At 47.6% G+C, this 20,233-nt stretch overlaps 1 protein-coding gene across 1 annotated transcript in view; it reads left to right on the plus strand.

Annotated features, from left to right (window-relative positions):
- The window catches only part of LOC135546691 (protein mono-ADP-ribosyltransferase TIPARP-like), a 29,758-nt gene extending 10,415 nt beyond the window's left edge, over window positions 1–19,343 (plus strand). Inside the window, exons 3-7 of the mRNA XM_064975303.1 lie at window positions 477–663; window positions 2,612–2,799; window positions 11,544–11,825; window positions 15,093–15,350; window positions 18,080–19,343. Coding sequence (XP_064831375.1) covers window positions 477–663; window positions 2,612–2,799; window positions 11,544–11,825; window positions 15,093–15,350; window positions 18,080–18,269 — 1,105 coding nt within the window. The 3' untranslated portion in view covers window positions 18,270–19,343. The remainder of the gene's footprint in view (window positions 1–476; window positions 664–2,611; window positions 2,800–11,543; window positions 11,826–15,092; window positions 15,351–18,079) is intronic.
- The last annotated feature ends 890 nt before the right edge of the window (window positions 19,344–20,233 follow it).

Consider the following 20,233-nt stretch of genomic DNA (forward strand, 5'->3'; position numbering starts at 1 on the left):
CGTGTTCTCTCCTTTCCTAGGGGTCGTGTGTTGTCCTTAGACTTCAGTGATACTGACCGTGTTCTCTCCTCTCCTAGGGGTCGTGTGTTGTCCTTAGACTTCAGTGATACTGACCGTGTTCTCTCCTCTCCTAGGGGTCGTGTGTTGTCCTTAGACTTCAGTGATACTGACCGTGTTCTCTCCTCTCCTAGGGGTCGTGTGTTGTCCTTAGACTTCAGTGATACTGACCGTGTTCTCTCCTCTCCTAGGGGTCGTGTGTTGTCCTTAGAATTCAGTGATACTGACTGTGTTCTCTCCTCTCCTAGGGGTCGTGTGTTGTCCTTAGACTTCAGTGATACTGACCGTGTTCTCTCCTCTCCTAGGGGTCGTGTGTTGTCCTTAGACTTCAGTGATACTGACCGTGTTCTCTCCTCTCCTAGGGGTCGTGTGTTGTCCTTAGACTTCAGTGATACTGACCGTGTTCTCTCCTCTCCTAGGGGTCGTGTGTTTTCCTTAGACTTCAATGCCATGCGTGTATGTGACCTGGAGTTCGACCACGTCAGACGGTTGACCACTCCCTCCAGCCCTGCCTCCCCGCCCCCAAACACAAACCCCGCCCCTAACTGCCACACAGTGTGGAAATACTACTGCAGAGACAACTTCGGCTGGAGAGAATATTCTGAGGTGAGTGTCTCTGTGTCTCTCTGTGTGTGTGTGTGTGTGTGTGTGTGTGTGTGTGTGTGTGTGTGTGTGTGTGTGTGTGTGTGTGTGTGTGTGTGTGTGTGTGTGTGTGTGTGTGTGTTCAAAGCAGGGGTTGGAACTAAAATTATTTTCCAATCGTTTAGTTCTGAACAGAACCGCAATTTTTTTTTTGTTCTGTTCCATTGATCTGAATCTCTGAACCGGTCCGAACCAGCAAATTAAAGTTCTCTGAACTGGTCCGGACCCCCAAAAAAGTATCTCTTTATATAATTCCTTTATATTCCTTTTTAAACTTGTAAAACCAACAGCTTTTTAGGTGTAGCTCATTAAATGACCTCACCAATCAGTGTGGATAGAGCAGTTTGTTACGGAGCACATGGACAGACTAGTGTATAGGGTGGGAGATGCCACAGCGAGAGGGGATTGACGAGGTGGTTAGAGTATAGGGACGGCAGTGTAGCCTAGTGGTTAGAGTGTAGAGGCGGCAGTGTAGCCTAGTGTTTAGAGTGTAGGGACGGCAGTGTAGCCTAGTGGTTAGAGTGTAGAGGAGGCAGGAAGCCTAGTGGTTAGAGTGCAGGGACGGCAGGGTAGCCTAGTGGTTAGAGTGTAGGGGCGTCAGGTAGCCTAGTGGTTAGAGGGTAGGGACGGCAGGGTAGCCTAGTGTTTAGAGTGTAGGGACGGCAGGGTAGCCTAGTGGTTAGAGTGTAGGGACGGCAGGGTAGCCTAGTGGTTAGAGTGTAGAGGAGGCAGGGTAGCCTAGTGGTTAGAGTGTAGAGGAGGCAGGTAGCCTAGTGGTTAGAGTGTAGAGGTGGCTGGTAGCCTAGTGGTTAGAGTGTAGAGGAGGCAGGTAGCCTAGTGGTTAGAGTGTAGGGACGGCAGGGTAGCAAGGTTGCAAGTTCAAATCCCCGACCTGACAAGGTACAAATCTGTCGTTCTGCCCCTGACCAGGCGGTTAACCCACTGTTCCAAGGCCGTCATTGAAAATAAGAATTTGTTCTTAACTGACTTGCCTAGTTAAATAAAGGTAAAATTAAAAAGCCTGAACATCTTTTCCCAGTTTGCTTGTGTCACCTACCTGGCCCCTCCTCCACTCAGAAGTATAGGCTACTGACGTTAAGACCATGATTCAGAGGATGGGGAGAGATTTCTAATGAGAACAATAATGAATTTCGCTGTTTCAGGTCGAGTTAATTGATATTTAATTAACTAGGAAAGGTAAGCCTTATTTTCAGTCTTTTGAGGTTTCCTGGTTCCAACTCCTGGTTCAGTGTTCTCTCTCTCTCTCTCTCTCTCTCTCTCTCTCTCTCTCTCTCTCTCTCTCTCTCTCTCTCTTTCTCTCTCTCTCTCTCTCTCTCCCTCTCTCTCTGTCTCTCTCTCTCTCTCTCTGTCTCTCTGTCTCTCTCTCTCTCTGTCTCTCTCTCTCTCTCTCTCTCTCTCTCTCTCTCTCTCTCTCTCTCTCCAGTCTCTCTCTCTCTCTCTCTCTCTCTCTCTCTCTCTCTCTCTCTCTCTCTCTCTCTCTCTCTGTGTGTGTGTGTGTCAATTTGTGTATTTCCTGTGCTACAATTCATTTTTATATGTTTTCTTAGAATGAAACCTGTTAAAAGCAGATTCAAGTGTTCGTTTCACAATGTTAGGTGGAACACCTTTGAATCACATGATTCAAAAGCTCGGGGTGGCAGGGTAGCCTAGTGGTTAGAGCGTTGGACTAGTAACCGAAAGGTTGCAAGTTCAATCCCCGAGCTGACAAGGTACAGGTGTCGTTCTGCCCCTGAACAGGCAGTTAACCCACTGTTCCCAGGCCGTCATTGAAAATAAGAATTTGTTCTTAACTGACTTGCCTAGTAAAATAAAGGTTAAATAAATAAATCACCACCTATAAATAATATATCTAACTAAATCTCTCATCCCCCTCCACCCTCTCTCCCTCCAGCCGGTGGTGCGTCTGATAGAGGAGGCTAGTGGTCGTGGTCTGAAGGAGGTCCGGTTCATCACCCTACAGAACCACTACATCCTCAACATCAGAGAGGGCTTCCAGCAGAACGCCGTGTTCGGCTTCAGACGCCAGATCAAGAAACGCCCCCTCTTCCTCTCCTCCGTGGTCCTCACGCCACACCTACAGTGAGTACTGGAGCACAACCACACTGAGTGTGTAAAACATTCAGGACACTTGCTCTTTCCAGGACTGACCAGGTGAATCCAGGTGAAAGCCATGATCCCTTGTTGATGTCACTTGTTAAATCCACTTCAATCAGTGTAGATGAAAGGGGAGGAGACTGCTGCTACCATAACAACCATAATACACTCGAGACTGCTGCTACCATAACAACCATAATACACTCGAGACTGCTGCTACCATAACAACCATAGTACACTAGAGACTGCTGCTACCATAACAACCATAGTACACTGGAGACTGCTGCTACCATACCAACCATAGTACACTAGAGACTGCTGCTACCATAACAACCATAGTACACTAGAGACTGCTGCTACCATAACAACCATAGTACACTGGAGACTGCTGCTACCATACCAACCATAGTACACTAGAGACTGCTCTAAGAGGCTTTAAGCCTTGAGACAATTTGAGACATGGATATTTGTGCCATTCAGAGGGTGAATGGGGCCAGACAACATATTGAAGTGCCTTTGAACGGGGTATGGTAGTAGGTGCCAGACGCACCGGTTTGTGTCAAGAACTGCAGCGCTGCTGGCTTTTTTCACACAAGCTTTCCTTGTATATCAAGAATGGTCCACCACCCAAAGGACATCCAGCCAACTTGACACAACTGTGGGAAGCATTGGAGTCCACATGGGCCAGCGTCCCTGCTGAACGCTTTCGACGCCTTATGGAGTCCACATGGGCCAGCGTCCCTGCTGAACGCTTTCGACGCCTTATGGAGTCCACATGGGCCAGCATCCCTGTTGAACGCTTTCAACGCCTTATGGAGTCCACATGGGCCAGCATCCCTGTTGAATGCTTTCAACGCCTTATGGAGTCCACATGGGCCAGCATCCCTGTTGAACGCTTTCAACGCCTTATGGAGTCAACATGGGCCAGCGTCCCTGCTGAACGCTTTCAACGCCTTATGGAGTCCACATGGGCCAGCATCCCTGTTGAACGCTTTCAACGCCTTATGGAGTCCACATGGGCCAGCAACCCTGTTGAACGCTTTCAACGCCTTATGGAGTCCACATGGGCCAGCATCCCTGTTGAACGCTTTCAATGCCTTAGGGAGTCCACATGGGCCAGCATCCCTGCTGAACGCTTTCAACGCCTTATGGAGTCAACCTGGGCCAGCATCCCTGTTGAACGCTTTCAACGCCTTATGGAGTCAACATGGGCCAGCGTCCCTGGTGAACGCTTTCAATGCCTTATGGAGTCCACATGGGCCAGCATCCCTGTTGAACGCTTTCAACGCCTTATGGAGTCCACATGGGCCAGCATCCCTGTTGAACGCTTTCAACGCCTTATGGAGTCAACATGGGCCAGCATCCCTGTTGAACGCTTTCAACGCCTTATGGAGTCAACATGGGACAGCAACCCTGTTGAACGCTTTCAACGCCTTATGGAGTCCACATGGGCCAGCATCCCTGTTGAACGCTTTCAACGCCTTATGGAGTCCACATGGGCCAGCATCCCTGTTGAACGCTTTCAACGCCTTATAGAGTCAACATGGGCCAGCATCCCTGTTGAACGCTTTCAACGCCTTATAGAGTCCACATGGGCCAGCATCCCTGTTGAACACTTTCAACACCTTATAGAGTCCACATGGGCCAGCATCCCTGTTGAACACTTTCAACGCCTTATAGAGTCCACATGGGCCAGCATCCCTGTTGAACACTTTCAACACCTTATAGAGTCCACATGGGCCAGCATCCCTGTTGAACGCTTTCAACACCTTATAGAGTCCACATGGGCCAGCATCCCTGTTGAACACTTTCAACACCTTATAGAGTCCACATGGGCCAGCATCCCTGTTGAACACTTTCAACACCTTATAGAGTCCATGCTCTGACAAAATGAGGCTGTTCTGATGGCAAAAAGGAGAGGATGCAACTCAATATCAGGGAGATGTTCTTAATGTTTTGTCCACTGTTTACTAGCTATACATTCACATTTCAATCTACTGGACGAGACGTTCAGCTTTAGCAGACGCTCTTATCCAGAGCTCCCCAGGGGCAGTGCTGCTACCATAACAACCATAGTACACTAGAGACTGCTGCTACCATAACAACCATAGTACACTAGAGACTGCTGCTACCATAACAACCATAGTACACTAGAGACTGCTGCTACCATAACAACCATAGTACACTGGAGACTGCTGCTACCATAACAACCATAGTACACTAGAGACTGCTGCTACCATAACAACCATAGTACACTAGAGACTGCTGCTACCATAACAACCATAGTACACTAGAGACTGCTGCTACCATAACAACCATAGTACACTAGAGACTGCTGCTACCATAACAACCATAGTACACTAGAGACTGCTGCTACCATAACAACCATAGTACACTGGAGACTGCTGCTACCATAACAACCATAGTACACTAGAGACTGCTGCTACCATAACAACCATAGTACACTGGAGACTGCTGCTACCATAACAACCATAGTACACTGGAGACTGCTGCTACCATAACAACCATAGTACACTGCAGACTGCTGCTACCATAACAACCATAGTACACTGGAGACTGCTGCTACCATAACAACCATAGTACACTGGAGACTGCTGCTACCATAACAACCATTGTACACTGGAGACTGCTGCTACCATAACAACCATAGTACACTGGAGACTGCTGCTACCATAACAACCATAGTACACTGGAGACTGCTGCTACCATAACAACCATAGTACACTGGAGACTGCTGCTACCATAACAACCATTGTACACTGGAGACTGCTGCTACCATAACAACCATAGTACACTGGAGACTGCTGCTACCATAACAACCATTGTACACTGGAGACTGCTGCTACCATAACAACCATTGTACACTGGAGACTGCTGCTACCATAACAACCATAGTACACTGGAGACTGCTGCTACCATAACAACCATAGTACACTGGAGACTGCTGCTACCATAACAACCATAGTACACTGGAGACTGCTGCTACCATAACGTGTCTTGTATGGATGGTACCATAACACACTATGGTTGGACATGAAATGCCAGCACGGTGACCACACCAAACACTCACATCTGTCCTGGCTTAGTGTCAGTATTAAACAGTTCTATAGAGACAGTCATTCCTCCCTGAAGTAGCAGACAGACAGTCAGTCAGTCTGTCAGTCTCTCCCTCGAAGTAGCAGACAGTCAGTCAGTCAGTCTCTCCCTCGAAGTAGCAGACAGTCAGTCAGTCAGTCATTCCTCCCTGGAAGTAGCAGACAGTCAGTCAGTCAGTCATTCCTCCCTGAAGTAGCAGACAGACAGTCAGTCAGTCAGTCAGTCTCTCCCTCGAAGTAGCAGACAGTCAGTCAGTCAGTCTCTCCCTCGAAGTAGCAGACAGTCAGTCAGTCAGTCATTCCTCCCTGGAAGTAGCAGACAGTCAGTCAGTCAGTCAGTCAGTCTCTCCCTCGAAGTAGCAGACAGTCAGTCAGTCAGTCTCTCCCTCGAAGTAGCAGACAGTCAGTCAGTCAGTCTCTCCCTCGAAGTAGCAGACAGTCAGTCAGTCATTCATCCCTGGAAGTAGCAGACAGACAGTCCGTCAGTCAGTCTCTCCCCTGAAGTAGCAGACAGTCAGTCAGTCATTCTCCCCCCTGAAGTAGCAGACAGACAGTCCGTCAGTCAGTCTCTCCCCTGAAGTAGCAGACAGTCAGTCAGTCAGTCAGTCTCTCCCCTGAAGTAGCAGACAGTCAGTCAGTCAGTCTCTCCCTGGAAGTAGCAGACAGACAGTCAGTCAGTCAGTCAGTCTCCCCTGAAGTAGCAGACAGTCAGTCAGTCAGTCTCTCCCTGGAAGTAGCAGACAGACAGGCCCTAGTGTAGTGTAGCACATTATGCTAACTACCAGAACACAGTGCTGACCTGCCCTGCCCCTGTCCCTGCCCCCGCCCCTCTAGTCACCCAGTCATGAGTCTCCTCTGCTCTAGTCACCGAGTCATGAGTCTCCTCTGCTCTAGTCACTGAGTCATTAGTCTCCTCTGCTCTAGTCACCGAGTCATGAGTCTCCTCTGCTCTAGTCACCGAGTCATTAGTCTCCTCTGCTCTAGTCACCGAGTCTTTAGTCTCCTCTGCTCTAGTCACCGAGTCATTAGTCTCCTCTGCTCTAGTCACCGAGTCATTAGTCTCCTCTGCTCTAGTCACCGAGTCATTAGTCTCCTCTGCTCTAGTCACCGAGTCATTAGTCTCCTCTGCTCTAGTCACCGAGTCATTAGTCTCCTCTGCTCTAGTCACAGAGTCATGAGTCTCCTCTGCTCTAGTCACCGAGTCATTAGTCTCCTCTGCTCTAGTCACCGAGTCATTAGTCTCCTCTGCTCTAGTCACCGAGTCATTAGTCTCCTCTGCTCTAGTCACCGAGTCATTAGTCTCCTCTGCTCTAGTCACCGAGTCATGAGTCTCCTCTGCTCTAGTCCCCCGCTCCTCCGCTCTCTCCACTGGCTTCCAGTTGAAGCTCGCATCCGCTACAAGACCATGGTGCTTGCCTACGGAGCTGTGAGGGGAACGGCACCGCAGTACCTCCAGGCTCTGATCAGGCCCTACACCCAAGCAAGGGCACTGCGTTCATCCACCTCTGGCCTGCTCGCCTCCCTACCATTGAGGAAGTACAGTTCCCGCTCAGCCCAGTCAAAACTGTTCGCTGCTCTGGCCCCCCAATGGTGGAACAAACTCCCTCACGACGCCAGGACAGCGGAGTCAATCACCACCTTCCGGAGACACCTGAAACCCCACCTCTTCAAGGAATACCTAGGATAGGATAAGTAATCCTTCTCACCACCCCCCCTTAATGATTTAGATGCACTATTGTAAAGTGGCTGTTCCACTGGATGTCAGAAGGTGAATTCACCAATTTGTAAGTCGCTCTGGATAAGAGCGTCTGCTAAATGACTTAAATGTAAATGTAAATGTAGTCACCGAGTCATTAGTCTCCTCTGCTCTAGTCACCGAGTCATTAGTCTCCTCTGCTCTAGTCACCGAGTCATTAGTCTCCTCTGCTCTAGTCACCGAGTCATGAGTCTCCTCTGCTCTAGTCACCGAGTCATTAGTCTCCTCTGCTCTAGTCACGGAGTCATGAGTCTCCTCTGCTCTAGTCACGGAGTCATGAGTCTCCTCTGCTCTAGTCACCGAGTCATGAGTCTCCTCTGCTCTAGTCACAGAGTCATTAGTCTCCTCTGCTCTAGTCACAGAGTCATGAGTCTCCTCTGCTCTAGTCACGGAGTCATGAGTCTCCTCTGCTCTAGTCACCGAGTCATTAGTCTCCTCTGCTCTAGTCACTGAGTCATTAGTCTCCTCTGCTCTAGTCACGGAGTCATGAGTCTCCTCTGCTCTAGTCACCGAGTCATGAGTCTCCTCTGCTCTAGTCACAGAGTCATTAGTCTCCTCTGCTCTAGTCACCGAGTCATTAGTCTCCTCTGCTCTAGTCACCGAGTCATGAGTCTCCTCTGCTCTAGTCACAGAGTCATGAGTCTCCTCTGCTCTAGTCACCGAGTCATTAGTCTCCTCTCGCAATAAAATGCAATCTTACGGTGGTCATTTTGAGTTCAGTGTGCGTGCCTATGTAGGTGTGTGTCTCTGTGTGGGTGCGTGTCTGGGTGGGTGCGTGCCTGTGTGGGTACGTGCCTGTGTGGGTGTGTGTATGTGTGTATGTGTGGGTGCATGAGCTTGATTGGCTCTGTAGCTGCTTGGGAGATAGTTCTCACTTGGGCAAACACACACACAAACACACACACACACAAACCCACACACAAACACACGTGTCTTCCTCTCCTCCTCTCCTCCTCTCCTCCTGCATCTATCCATCTCTTTGTCTTCCCCCTTCCCTTGTGCTATCTGGTTCTTTCATTACAGTCTTTCTCTCTCTCCTCCTCTCCTCCTCTCCTCCTCTCCTCCTGCATCTTTCCATCTCTTTATCTTCCAACTTCCCTCGTGCTATCTGGTTCTTTCATTAAGTCATTCTCTCTCTCTCTCTTCCTCTCTCTCTCTCTTCCTCTCTTCCTCTCCTCCTCTCCTCCTCTCCTCCTGCATCTATCCATCTCTTTATCTTCCAACTTGCCTCGTGCTATCTGGTTCTTTCATTAAGTCATTCTCTCTCTCTCTCTTCCTCTCTCTCTCTCTTCCTCTCTTCCTCTCCTCCTCTCCTCCTGCATCTATCCATCTCTTTATCTTCCCCCTTCCCTTGTGCTATCTGGTTCTTTCATTACAGTCTTTCTCTCTCTCCTCCTCTCCTCCTCTCCTCCTGCATCTATCCATCTCTTTATCTTCCAACTTCCCTCGTGCTATCTGGTTCTTTCATTAAGTCATTCTCTCTCTCTCTCTCTCTTCCTCTCTTCCTCTCCTCCTCTCCTCCTGCATCTATCCATCTCTTTATCTTCCCCCTTCCCTCGTGCTATCTGGTTCTTTCATTACAGTCTTTCTCTCTCTTCCTCTCCTCCTCTCCTCCTCTCCTCCTGCATCTATCCATCTCTTTATCTTCCCCCTTCCCTTGTGCTATCTGGTTCTTTCATTACAGCCTTTCTCTCTTCCTCTCTTCCTCTCTTCCTCTCCTCCTCTCCTCCTGCATCTATCCATCTCTTTATCTTCCCCCTTCCCTTGTGCTATCTGGTTCTTTCATTACAGCCTTTCTCTCTTCCTCTCTGACTTCCTCTCTTCCTCTCCTCCTCTCCTCCTGCATCTATCCATCTCTTTATCTTCCCCCTTCCCTTGTGCTATCTGGTTCTTTCATTACAGCCTTTCTCTCTTCCTCTCTTCCTCTCTTCCTCTCCTCCTCTCCTCCTGCATCTATCCATCTCTTTATCTTCCCCCTTCCCTTGTGCTATCTGGTTCTTTCATTACAGCCTTTCTCTCTTCCTCTCTTCCTCTCTTCCTCTCCTCCTCTCCTCCTGCATCTATCCATCTCTTTATCTTCCCCCTTCCCTTGTGCTATCTGGTTCTTTCATTACAGCCTTTCTCTCTTCCTCTCTTCCTCTCTTCCTCTCCTCCTCTCCTCCTGCATCTATCCATCTCTTTATCTTCCCCCTTCCCTTGTGCTATCTGGTTCTTTCATTACAGCCTTTCTCTCTTCCTCTCTTCCTCTCTTCCTCTCCTCCTCTCCTCCTGCATCTATCCATCTCTTTATCTTCCCCCTTCCCTTGTGCTATCTGGTTCTTTCATTACAGTCTTTCTCTCTCTCTCTCTTCCTCTCCTCCTCTCTTCCTCTCTTCCTCTCTTCCTCTCCTCCTCTCTTCCTCTCTTCCTCTCTTCCTGCATCTATCCATCTCTTTATCTTCCCCCTTCCCTTGTGCTATCTGGTTCTTTCATTACAGCCTTTCTCTCTTCCTCTCTTCCTCTCTTCCTCTCCTCCTCTCCTCCTGCATCTATCCATCTCTTTATCTTCCCCCTTCCCTTGTGCTATCTGGTTCTTTCATTACAGTCTTTCTCTCTCTCTCTCTTCCTCTCCTCCTCTCTTCCTCTCTTCCTCTCTTCCTCTCCTCCTCTCTTCCTCTCTTCCTCTCTTCCTGCATCTATCCATCTCTTTATCTTCCCCCTTCCCTCTTGCTATCTGGTTCTTTCATTACAGTCTTTCTCTCTCTCTCTCTTCCCTGTGATCTTCTCAGAAGACATGGGAGAATAAAGCACACAGATTGTGGGGACAGATTTCAGCGTGACACTCAAACAAAGCAAGACAGAACTGAGATGAAAGATGAGACTGTCAAGGGAGAGAGAGGGAGGGAGAGTGAAAGAGAAACTGTCACTGTGAAGCAGAGAATCACACACACAGACACGGAGATGAGGTGAATACCATTAAGACGTGGAGTCGGAGCCAGAGAGAACATGTCAGTGATCTTACTGTTGGTGACTCAAATGACAGACGGGCCGGGCCATGTGACAGCCTCCCGATATGCCCGTGCTTTGTGTTTCTCTCATCCTGTGTCAGCTCCTCATTTCTGTGAATGTCATAGTCTTCTCTTTGGCTGCCGCTGCTGTAGTAGAGTATCGCTCTGCTTCTAGCACTGTGACACCATCGTGGGTGACAGGAACTATGACATCGTCGTGGGCGACAGGAACTATGACATCATCGCGGGTGACAGGATCTATGACACCATCGAGGGTGACAGGAACTATGACATCATCGCGGGTGACAGGAACTATGACATCATCGCGGGTGACAGGAACTATGACCACCATCGTGGGTGACAGGGACTATGACATCATCGCGGGTGACAGGAACTATGACACCATCGTGGGTGACAGGGACTATGACATCATCGCGGGTGACAGGAACTATGACATCATCGCGGGTGACAGGAACTATGACACCATCATAGGTGACAGGAACTATGACACCATCGTGGGTGACAGGGACTAGGACACCATCGTGGGTGACAGGAACTATGACATCATAGCGGGTGACAGGAACTATGACACCATCGTGGGTGACAGGGACTAGGACACCATCGTGGGTGACAGGAACTATGACACCATCGTGGGTGACAGGAACTATGACACCATCGTGGGTGACAGGGATCATGTTGGTTATAATGCAGGATGTGGTGGAGATGCAGTTTTATTGTTTATTCAGCGTTAGCGTAGCTTCTAATGAAATAACATATTGTTGTATTGTTCCGGATGTGGTTTATAATATAATATTCCCAGGACTGGTGTATAAATCTGTCTCTCCTCCCTCCCATTCTTCTCTTTTCCAGGACTCTTGGTGGCCTCTCCTCTTTCCCCATCTCCTCCTCCACTCTGGATCTGTCTGTTTCTCTACCCCTGTCTCCCACCTTCACCAACCCTCCCGGCGTATTCCCGGAAACATGGTTACCCATGACGACCAGCCAGGACTTCCTGCAGGTTCCGGTATCCCGTGACGACCGGAGCTATCGGACCGTCTACACCCTCTTCCACAAGACGGTGTCCGAAACCAAGTTCCGCATCCTGAAGATCCTCCGCGTCCAGAATCCCTTCCTCTGGGAGAAATACAAGAGGTGAGTTATCATAGTTATTACACAGTTATTAAATGGGTATGTTATTACACAGAGATTCACCTGGGTCCTGGCGGAGGTAAGGAGATGGTTGAGTTAGTAGCTACACACTTATTAGCAGTTAGTTTGTTGTGAATGTCTGAATCACGGCTCTTGTGTTCCTGTAGATAGATGGCTGCTACACACTGGTCCTCTTTAGACCAGACCTAGGGCAAAGACTGATGCCTGATCCTGCTTTAGACCAGACCTAGGGGAAAGACTGATGTCTGGTCCTGCTTTAGACCAGACCTAGGGCAAAGACTGATGTCTGGTCCTGCTTTAGACCAGACCTAGGGCAAAGACTGATGTCTGGTCCTGCTTTAGACCAGACCTAGGGCAAAGACTGATGCCTGATCCTGCTTTAGACCAGACCTAGGGCAAAGACTGATGCCTGATCCTGCTTTAGACCAGACCTAGGGCAAAGACTGATGTCTGGTCCTGCTTTAGACCAGACCTAGGGCAAAGACTGATGCCTGATCCTGCTTTAGACCAGACCTAGGGGAAAGACTGATGCCTAATCCTGCTTTAGACCAGACCTAGGGCAAAGACTGATGTCTGGTCCTGCTTTAGACCAGACCTAGGGCAAAGACTGATGTCTGATCCTGCTTTAGACCAGACCTAGGGCAAAGACTGATGTCTGATCCTGCTTTAGACCAGACCTAGGGCAAAGACTGATGTCTGATCCTGCTTTAGACCAGACCTAGGGCAAAGACTGATGTCTGATCCTGCTTTAGACCAGACCTAGGGCAAAGATGGATGTCTGATCCTGCTTTAGACCAGACCTAGGGCAAAGACTGATGTCTGATCCTGCTTTAGACCAGACCTAGGGCAAAGACTGATGCCTTATCCTGCTTTAGACCAGACCTAGGGGAAAGACTGATGTCTGGTCCTGCTTTAGACCAGACCTAGGGCAAAGACTGATGCCTGATCCTGCTTTAGACCAGACCTAGGGCAAAGACTGATGTCTGGTCCTGCTTTAGACCAGACCTAGGGCAAAGACTGATGTCTGATCCTGCTTTAGACCAGACCTAGGGGAAAGACTGATGCCTGATCCTGCTTTAGACCAGACCTAGGGAAAGACTGATGTCTGATCCTGCTTTAGACCAGACCTAGGGCAAAGACTGATGTCTGATCCTGCTTTAGACCAGACCTAGGGCAAAGACTGATGTCTGATCCTGCTTTAGACCAGACCTAGGGGAAAGACTTATGTCTGGTCCTGCTTAGACCAGACCTAGGGCAAAGACTGATGCCTGATCCTGCTTTAGACCAGACCTAGGGCAAAGACGGATGTCTGATCCTGCTTTAGACCAGACCTAGGGAAAGACTGATGTCTGATCCTGCTTTAGACCAGACCTAGGGGAAAGACTGATGTCTGATCCTGCTTTAGACCAGACCTAGGGCAAAGACTGATGTCTGATCCTGCTTTAGACCAGACCTAGGGCAAAGACTGATGCCTGATCCTGCTTTAGACCAGACCTAGGGCAAAGACTGATGCCTGATCCTGCTTTAGACCAGACCTAGGGCAAAGGCTGATGTCTGATCCTGCTTTAGACCAGACCTAGGGCAAAGACTGATGCCTTATCCTGCTTTAGACCAGACCTAGGGCAAAGACTGATGTCTGATCCTGCTTTAGACCAGACCTAGGGCAAAGACTGATGCCTGATCCTGCTTTAGACCAGACCTAGGGCAAAGACTGATGCCTGATCCTGCTTTAGACCAGACCTAGGGGAAAGACTGATGTCTGATCCTGCTTTAGACCAGACCTAGGGCAAAGACTGATGCCTGATCCTGCTTTAGACCAGACCTAGGGCAAAGACTGATGCCTGATCCTGCTTTAGACCAGACCTAGGGGAAAGACTGATGCCTGATCCTGCTTTAGACCAGACCTAGGGCAAAGACTGATGCCTGATCCTGCTTTAGACCAGACCTAGGGCAAAGACTGATGCCTGATCCTGCTTTAGACCAGACCTAGGGCAAAGACTGATGCCTGATCCTGCTTTAGACCAGACCTAGGGGAAAGACTGATGTCTGGTCCTGCTTTAGACCAGACCTAGGGCAAAGACTGATGCCTGATCCTGCTTTAGACCAGACCTAGGGCAAAGACTGATGTCTGATCCTGCTTTAGACCAGACCTAGGGCAAAGACTGATGCCTGATCCTGCTTTAGACCAGACCTAGGGGAAAGACTGATGCCTGATCCTGCTTTAGACCAGACCTAGGGCAAAGACTGATGCCTGATCCTGCTTTAGACCAGACCTAGGGCAAAGACTGTTGCCTGATCCTGCTTTAGACCAGACCTAGGGCAAAGACTGATGCCTGATCCTGCTTTAGACCAGACCTAGGGCAAAGACTGTTGTCTGATCCTGCTTTAGACCAGACCTAGGGCAAAGACTGATGCCTGATCCTGCTTTAGACCAGACCTAGGGGAAAGACTGTTGTCTGGTCCTGCTTTAGACCAGACCTAGGGGAAAGACTGATGTCTCTCTGCTATGTCCTGAATATGAATGCTCTGGAAGGGGTCTGTTCCAGGCTAAATGGCTCTGATGCCAGAATGCACCAGAATGCTTTCAATTGGGGCCAAAAAAGAGGTCATTGGTGTTGTTGTGGTTCGTGTTGTGTTTCAATATGACTGAATGCTGTGGGTGCTTTGTTCTGTACGAATGGTGAGAGCCAAGCTGTGTGTGTGTGTGTATGTGTGTGTTCAGTGTGTGTGTGTGTGTGTGTCTGAACACACAGCTGGGCTCTCACGATTAGTGTAACCCACTTGTGAAGGTGAGACCGTGAGAACCGGGATTCAGAACCACAGGAAGTGGGTCCTTGATTTTTTTTTTATACAGCCCATTGCCATAGATACGGCAGAAGGGAATAGAGCACAGAGAGGATGAGTGTGTGTGTGTGTGTGTGTGTGTGTGTGTGTGTGTGTGTGTGTGTGTTCGTGTGTGTGTGTTGTGTGTGTGTGTGTGTGTGTGTGTGTGTGTGTGTGTGTGTGTGTGTGTGTGTGTGTGTGTGTGTGTGTGTGTGTGTGTTCGTGTCGTACTTGGTAGAATCAGTGACTCAAATAGACCAGACTGTAGAGTTAAAGCTGTTTCACTGTATCTGGTTCAAAAGTGTAAACATTCAATCACTAAATATGTCAAAAATAAAATAAATAATAATAAATAATAAAATAACACACATGCGATCACGAGACTGAAGACACCATTAATAACTCCCCCTCCTCTCCCCCTGACAGGAAGAAGGAGTACATGTCTCGCCGTCTCTCGGAGATGGACAGGATGCTGAGCGAGCGTCACCTTTTCCACGGCACCTCCACTGAGGTGGTAGAGGGCATCTGCAAACACAACTTTGACCCGCGTGTCAGTGGCAAACACGCCACCATGTTCGGACAAGGCTCCTACTTCGCCCGCAAGGCCGTCTACTCCCATAACTTCTCCAAGCGCTCTCCTAAAGGGATCCACTCCATGTTCCTGGCCAAAGTGCTCACTGGCAGGTTGGTAGTCTTTATGGGATTACTATGTCCTCACTGACAGTCTTTATGGGATTACTATGTCCTCACTGGTAGTCTTTATGGGATTACTATGTCCTCACTGACAGTCTTTATGGGATTACTATGTCCTCACTGACAGTCTTTATGGGATTACTATGTCCTCACAGACAGGTTAGTAGTCTTTATGGGATTACTATGTCCTCACTGGTAGTCTTTATGGGATTACTATGTCCTCACAGACAGGTTAGTAGTCTTTATGGGATTACTATGTCCTCACTGGTAGTCTTTATGGGAATACTATGTCCTCACAGACAGGTTAGTAGTCTTTATGGGATTACTATGTCCTCACTGGTAGTCTTTATGGGATTACTATGTCCTCACTGGTAGTCTTTATGGGATTACTATGTCCTCACTGACAGGTTAGTAGTCTTTATGGGATTACTATGTCCTCACAGACAGGTTAGTAGTCTTTATGGGATTACTATGTCCTCACTGACAGTCTTTATGGGATTACTATGTCCTCACAGACAGGTTAGTAGTCTTTATGGGATTACTATGTCCTCACAGACAGGTTAGTAGTCTTTATGGGATTACTATGTCCTCACTGACAGTCTTTATGGGATTACTATGTCCTCACAGACAGGTTAGTAGTCTTTATGGGATTACTATGTCCTCACAGACAGGTTAGTAGTCTTTATGGGATTACTATGTCCTCACTGACAGTCTTTATGGGATTACTATGTCCTCACTGACAGGTTAATAGTCTTTATGAGATTACTATGTCCTCACTGACAGGTTAGTAGTCTTTATGGGATTACTATGTCCTCACTGACAGTCTTTATGGGATTACTATGTCCTCACTGATAGTCTTTATGGGATTACTATGTCCTCACTGGTAGTCTTTATGGGATTACTATGTCCTCACTGGTAGTCTTTATGGGATTACTATGTCCTCACTGACAGGTTAGTAGTCTTTATGGGATTACTATGTCCTCACTGACAGTCTTTATGGGATTACTATGTCCTCACTGGTAGTCTTTATGGGATTACTATGTCCTCACTGACAGTCTTTATGGGATTACTATGTCCTCACTGGTAGTCTTTATGGGATTACTATGTCCTCACTGACAGTCTTTATGGGATTACTATGTCCTCACTGACAGTCTTTATGGGATTACTATGTCCTCACTGACAGTTTTTATGGGATTACTATGTCCTCACTGACATGTTAATAGTCTTTATGAGATTACTATGTCCTCACAGACAGGTTAGTAGTCTTTATGAGATTACTATGTCCTCACTGACAGTCTTTATGGGATTACTATGTCCTCACAGACAGGTTAGTAGTCTTTATGGGATTACTATGTCCTCACTGACAGTCTTTATGGGATTACTATGTCCTCACAGACAGTTTTAATGGGATTACTATGTCCTCACAGACAGGTTAGTAGTCTTTATGGGATTACTATGTCCTCACAGACAGGTTAGTAGTCTTTATGGGATTACTATGTCCTCACTGACAGTCTTTATGGGATTACTATGTCCTCACAGACAGTTTTTATGGGATTACTATGTCCTCACAGACAGGTTAGTAGTCTTTATGGGATTACTATGTCCTCACAGACAGTCTTTATGGGATTACTATGTCCTCACTGACAGGTTAGTAGTCTTTATGGGATTACTATGTCCTCACAGACAGTCTTTATGGGATTACTATGTCCTCACTGGTAGTCTTTATGAGATTACTATGTCCTCACAGACAGGTTAGTAGTCTTTATGAGATTACTATGTCCTCACTGACAGTCTTTATGGGTTTACTATGTCCTCACAGACAGGTTAGTAGTCTTTATGGGATTACTATGTCCTCACAGACAGTCTTTATGGGATTACTATGTCCTCACAGACAGTTTGGTAGTCTTTATGGGATTACTATGTCCTCACAGACAGTCTTTATGGGATTACTATGTCCTCACATACAGTCTTAATGGGATTACTATGTCCTCACAGACAGGTTAGTAGTCTTTATGGGATTACTATGTCCTCACTGACAGTCTTTATGGGATTACTATGTCCTCACTGACAGTCTTTATGGGATTACTATGTCCTCACTGGTAGTCTTTATGGGATTACTATGTCCTCACTGACAGGTTAGTAGTCTTTATGGGATTACTATGTCCTCACTGACAGTCTTTATGGGATTACTATGTCCTCACTGATAGTCTTTATGGGATTACTATGTCCTCACTGACAGTCTTTATGGGATTACTATGTCCTCACTGACGGTCTTTATGGGATTACTATGTCCTCACTGACAGGTTAGTAGTCTTTTTGGGATTACTATGTCCTCACTGGTAGTCTTTATGGGATTACTATGTCCTCACTGACAGTCTTTATGGGATTACTATGTCCTCACTGACAGGTTAGTAGTCTTTTTGGGATTACTATGTCCTCACTGGTAGTCTTTATGGGATTACTATGTCCTCACTGACAGTCTTTATGGGATTACTATGTCCTCAACGACAGGTTAATAGTCTTTATGAGATTACTATGTCCTCACTGACAGGTTAGTAGTCTTTATGGGATTACTGTGATTTATAGCATCACACAGAAATGTGGTTGATGAAACGTCCTCCTGAACTCAGTAGACCACTACTGGTTAGTCATCCATGATTGTTCCATTTGGTGAGCACTCGCAGAACTTGACATTGTTCCTCTCTCCTCTGTGTCTCCAGGTTTACAGTGGGGAACCCTTCCATGCGTCGGCCGCCCCCACTCAGCCCCCGCGACCCCTCCAGTGACCTGTACGACTCGTGTGTAGACAACTGGGTGGACCCCCAGATCTATGTTATCTTTAACGATGACCAGAGCTACCCCTACTTTATCATCCAGTACGAAGAGGTTCCCAGTACCGTGGCTATCTGACACAGACCAGACCGAACCAAACCCAGTACCGTGGCTATCGGACACAGACCAGACCGAACCAAACACAGTACCGTGGCTGAGAACAGACCAGACCGAACCAAACCCAGTACTGTGGTTGAGAACAGACCAGACCGAACCAAACACAGTACCGTGGCTATCGGACACAGACCAGACCGAACCAAACCCAGTACTGTGGTTGAGAACAGACCAGACCGAACCAAACACAGTACCGTGGCTATCGGACACAGACCAGACCGAACCAAACCCAGTACTGTGGTTGAGAACAGACCAGACCGAACCAAACCCAGTACTGTGGTTGAGAACAGACCAGACCAAACCAAACCAGAGCTACCTCATACTGCATCATCAGTATGAAGAGTTAACGGGTACTGTCAACATCTGAGATCTATTGGTTCCTCCCTACACCCGTCAACCACAGCAGCTTCCATCTGTATGCTGTTGGTTTGAAGCCCTTAAATTGGACAGTGGATGGCGTTTCATTTGGACACAATGCTGTGTGAATAGACATTAGTGTCTGCCATTTTGGGTCTGAACAGTTTCATTTGGACACAATGCTGTGTGAATAGACATTAGCGTCTGCCATTTTGGGTCTGAACAGTTTCATTTGGACACAATGCTGTGTGAATAGACATTAGCGTCTGCCATTTTGGGTCTGAACAGTTTCATTTGGACACAATGTTGTGAGAATAGACATTAGCGTCTGCCATTTTGGGTCTGAACAGTGGACAGTTTAATTTGGCACCAACGTTGTGTGAATGGATAATTGCCTTGGTGTCTGCCATTTTGGATCCCTATCGGGACTGAACAGTGGACAGAGTCACTGAGACTCAGTGCTGGAGTGACCACATTACGTTTCTGTTTAAAACATAACCCCAATCTCTCTCTCTCTCTCTAAGACCTCTTTCTCTCAGAGGGCAGACATATTTGGTGAGATAAGCTGTACGTACGTTCTTCTTGTTTATATTTGAACTGTGTGCCTTTTGTTCATAAAAATGTTTATTTATGTTAGTTAATGTAACATTGAGTAAATAAATAATCTAAAAGAGAAAATCATAGCGCTGTCCAGGCTGCTTTTATTGCCAAGTTTTAGATTACATTGGCAGTTGAGTTGACTCTTTCTACAACCTCAGCAAACACTGGTCCTCTTTTATGGGCCTACTGTAAGTAGCCTATATGCAGCCAAGACAGAAAGATGAACGCAGTCATAAGAGCAGGATATACAAGGAATTTCTAAAAGCTGCTAATGAGAACCTTGACGACCTTGCACCTAGCCGGGGGGTAATTCTGGTGGGGTGCCCCCACCCAGGCAGTGGCAGTGCTGGCAACACGAGCTGCAGAAATCCATGGTGAGGGGGGTCACACTCTGACAATCAGAGAGGGGGCAAATTATTGTGGCCCTGGTGGCACAAAATCATCAAAGGTCTGACCGCACAGAGATTCTTGGGAAAATTGTCACAACAGCATGTGTGTGTTTCAGGGTAGGGGGGTGGGTCTGAGAACCATCAGCTAGGACTTGACATTGGTTAATCAAATCTTCCATTCTTGGTCAATGTTGCCTGGCTTCTCAAACAGCTACAACTGTATTTGCATTCACACATCAAGTCTTCTGTTGAGTTGGGCTCAGGGATGGAACATCTGTTGAACGTCTGAGCTTGTGGTTGTTTGTGGTGGGAGTCGAGTGTGTGTGTGTGTGTGTGTGTGTGTGTGTGTGTGTGTGTGTGTGTGTGTGTGTGTGTGTGTGTGTGTGTGTGTGTGTGTGTGTGTGTGTGTATGTGTGTGTGTATGGGTGTGTGTATGGGTGTGTGTGTGTGTGTGTATGTGTGTGTGTGTGTGTGTGTGTGTATGGGTGTGTGTGCGCGTGTGCGTGCGTGTGTCCCACATCTGTTGCTATGGGGTAATTCAAGGGTTTTTCTTTATTTTTTACTATTTTCCACATTGTAGGA

This window comes from Oncorhynchus masou, chromosome 9, assembly GCF_036934945.1.
Source record: "Oncorhynchus masou masou isolate Uvic2021 chromosome 9, UVic_Omas_1.1, whole genome shotgun sequence".
Classification (NCBI taxonomy): Eukaryota; Metazoa; Chordata; class Actinopteri; order Salmoniformes; family Salmonidae; genus Oncorhynchus; species Oncorhynchus masou.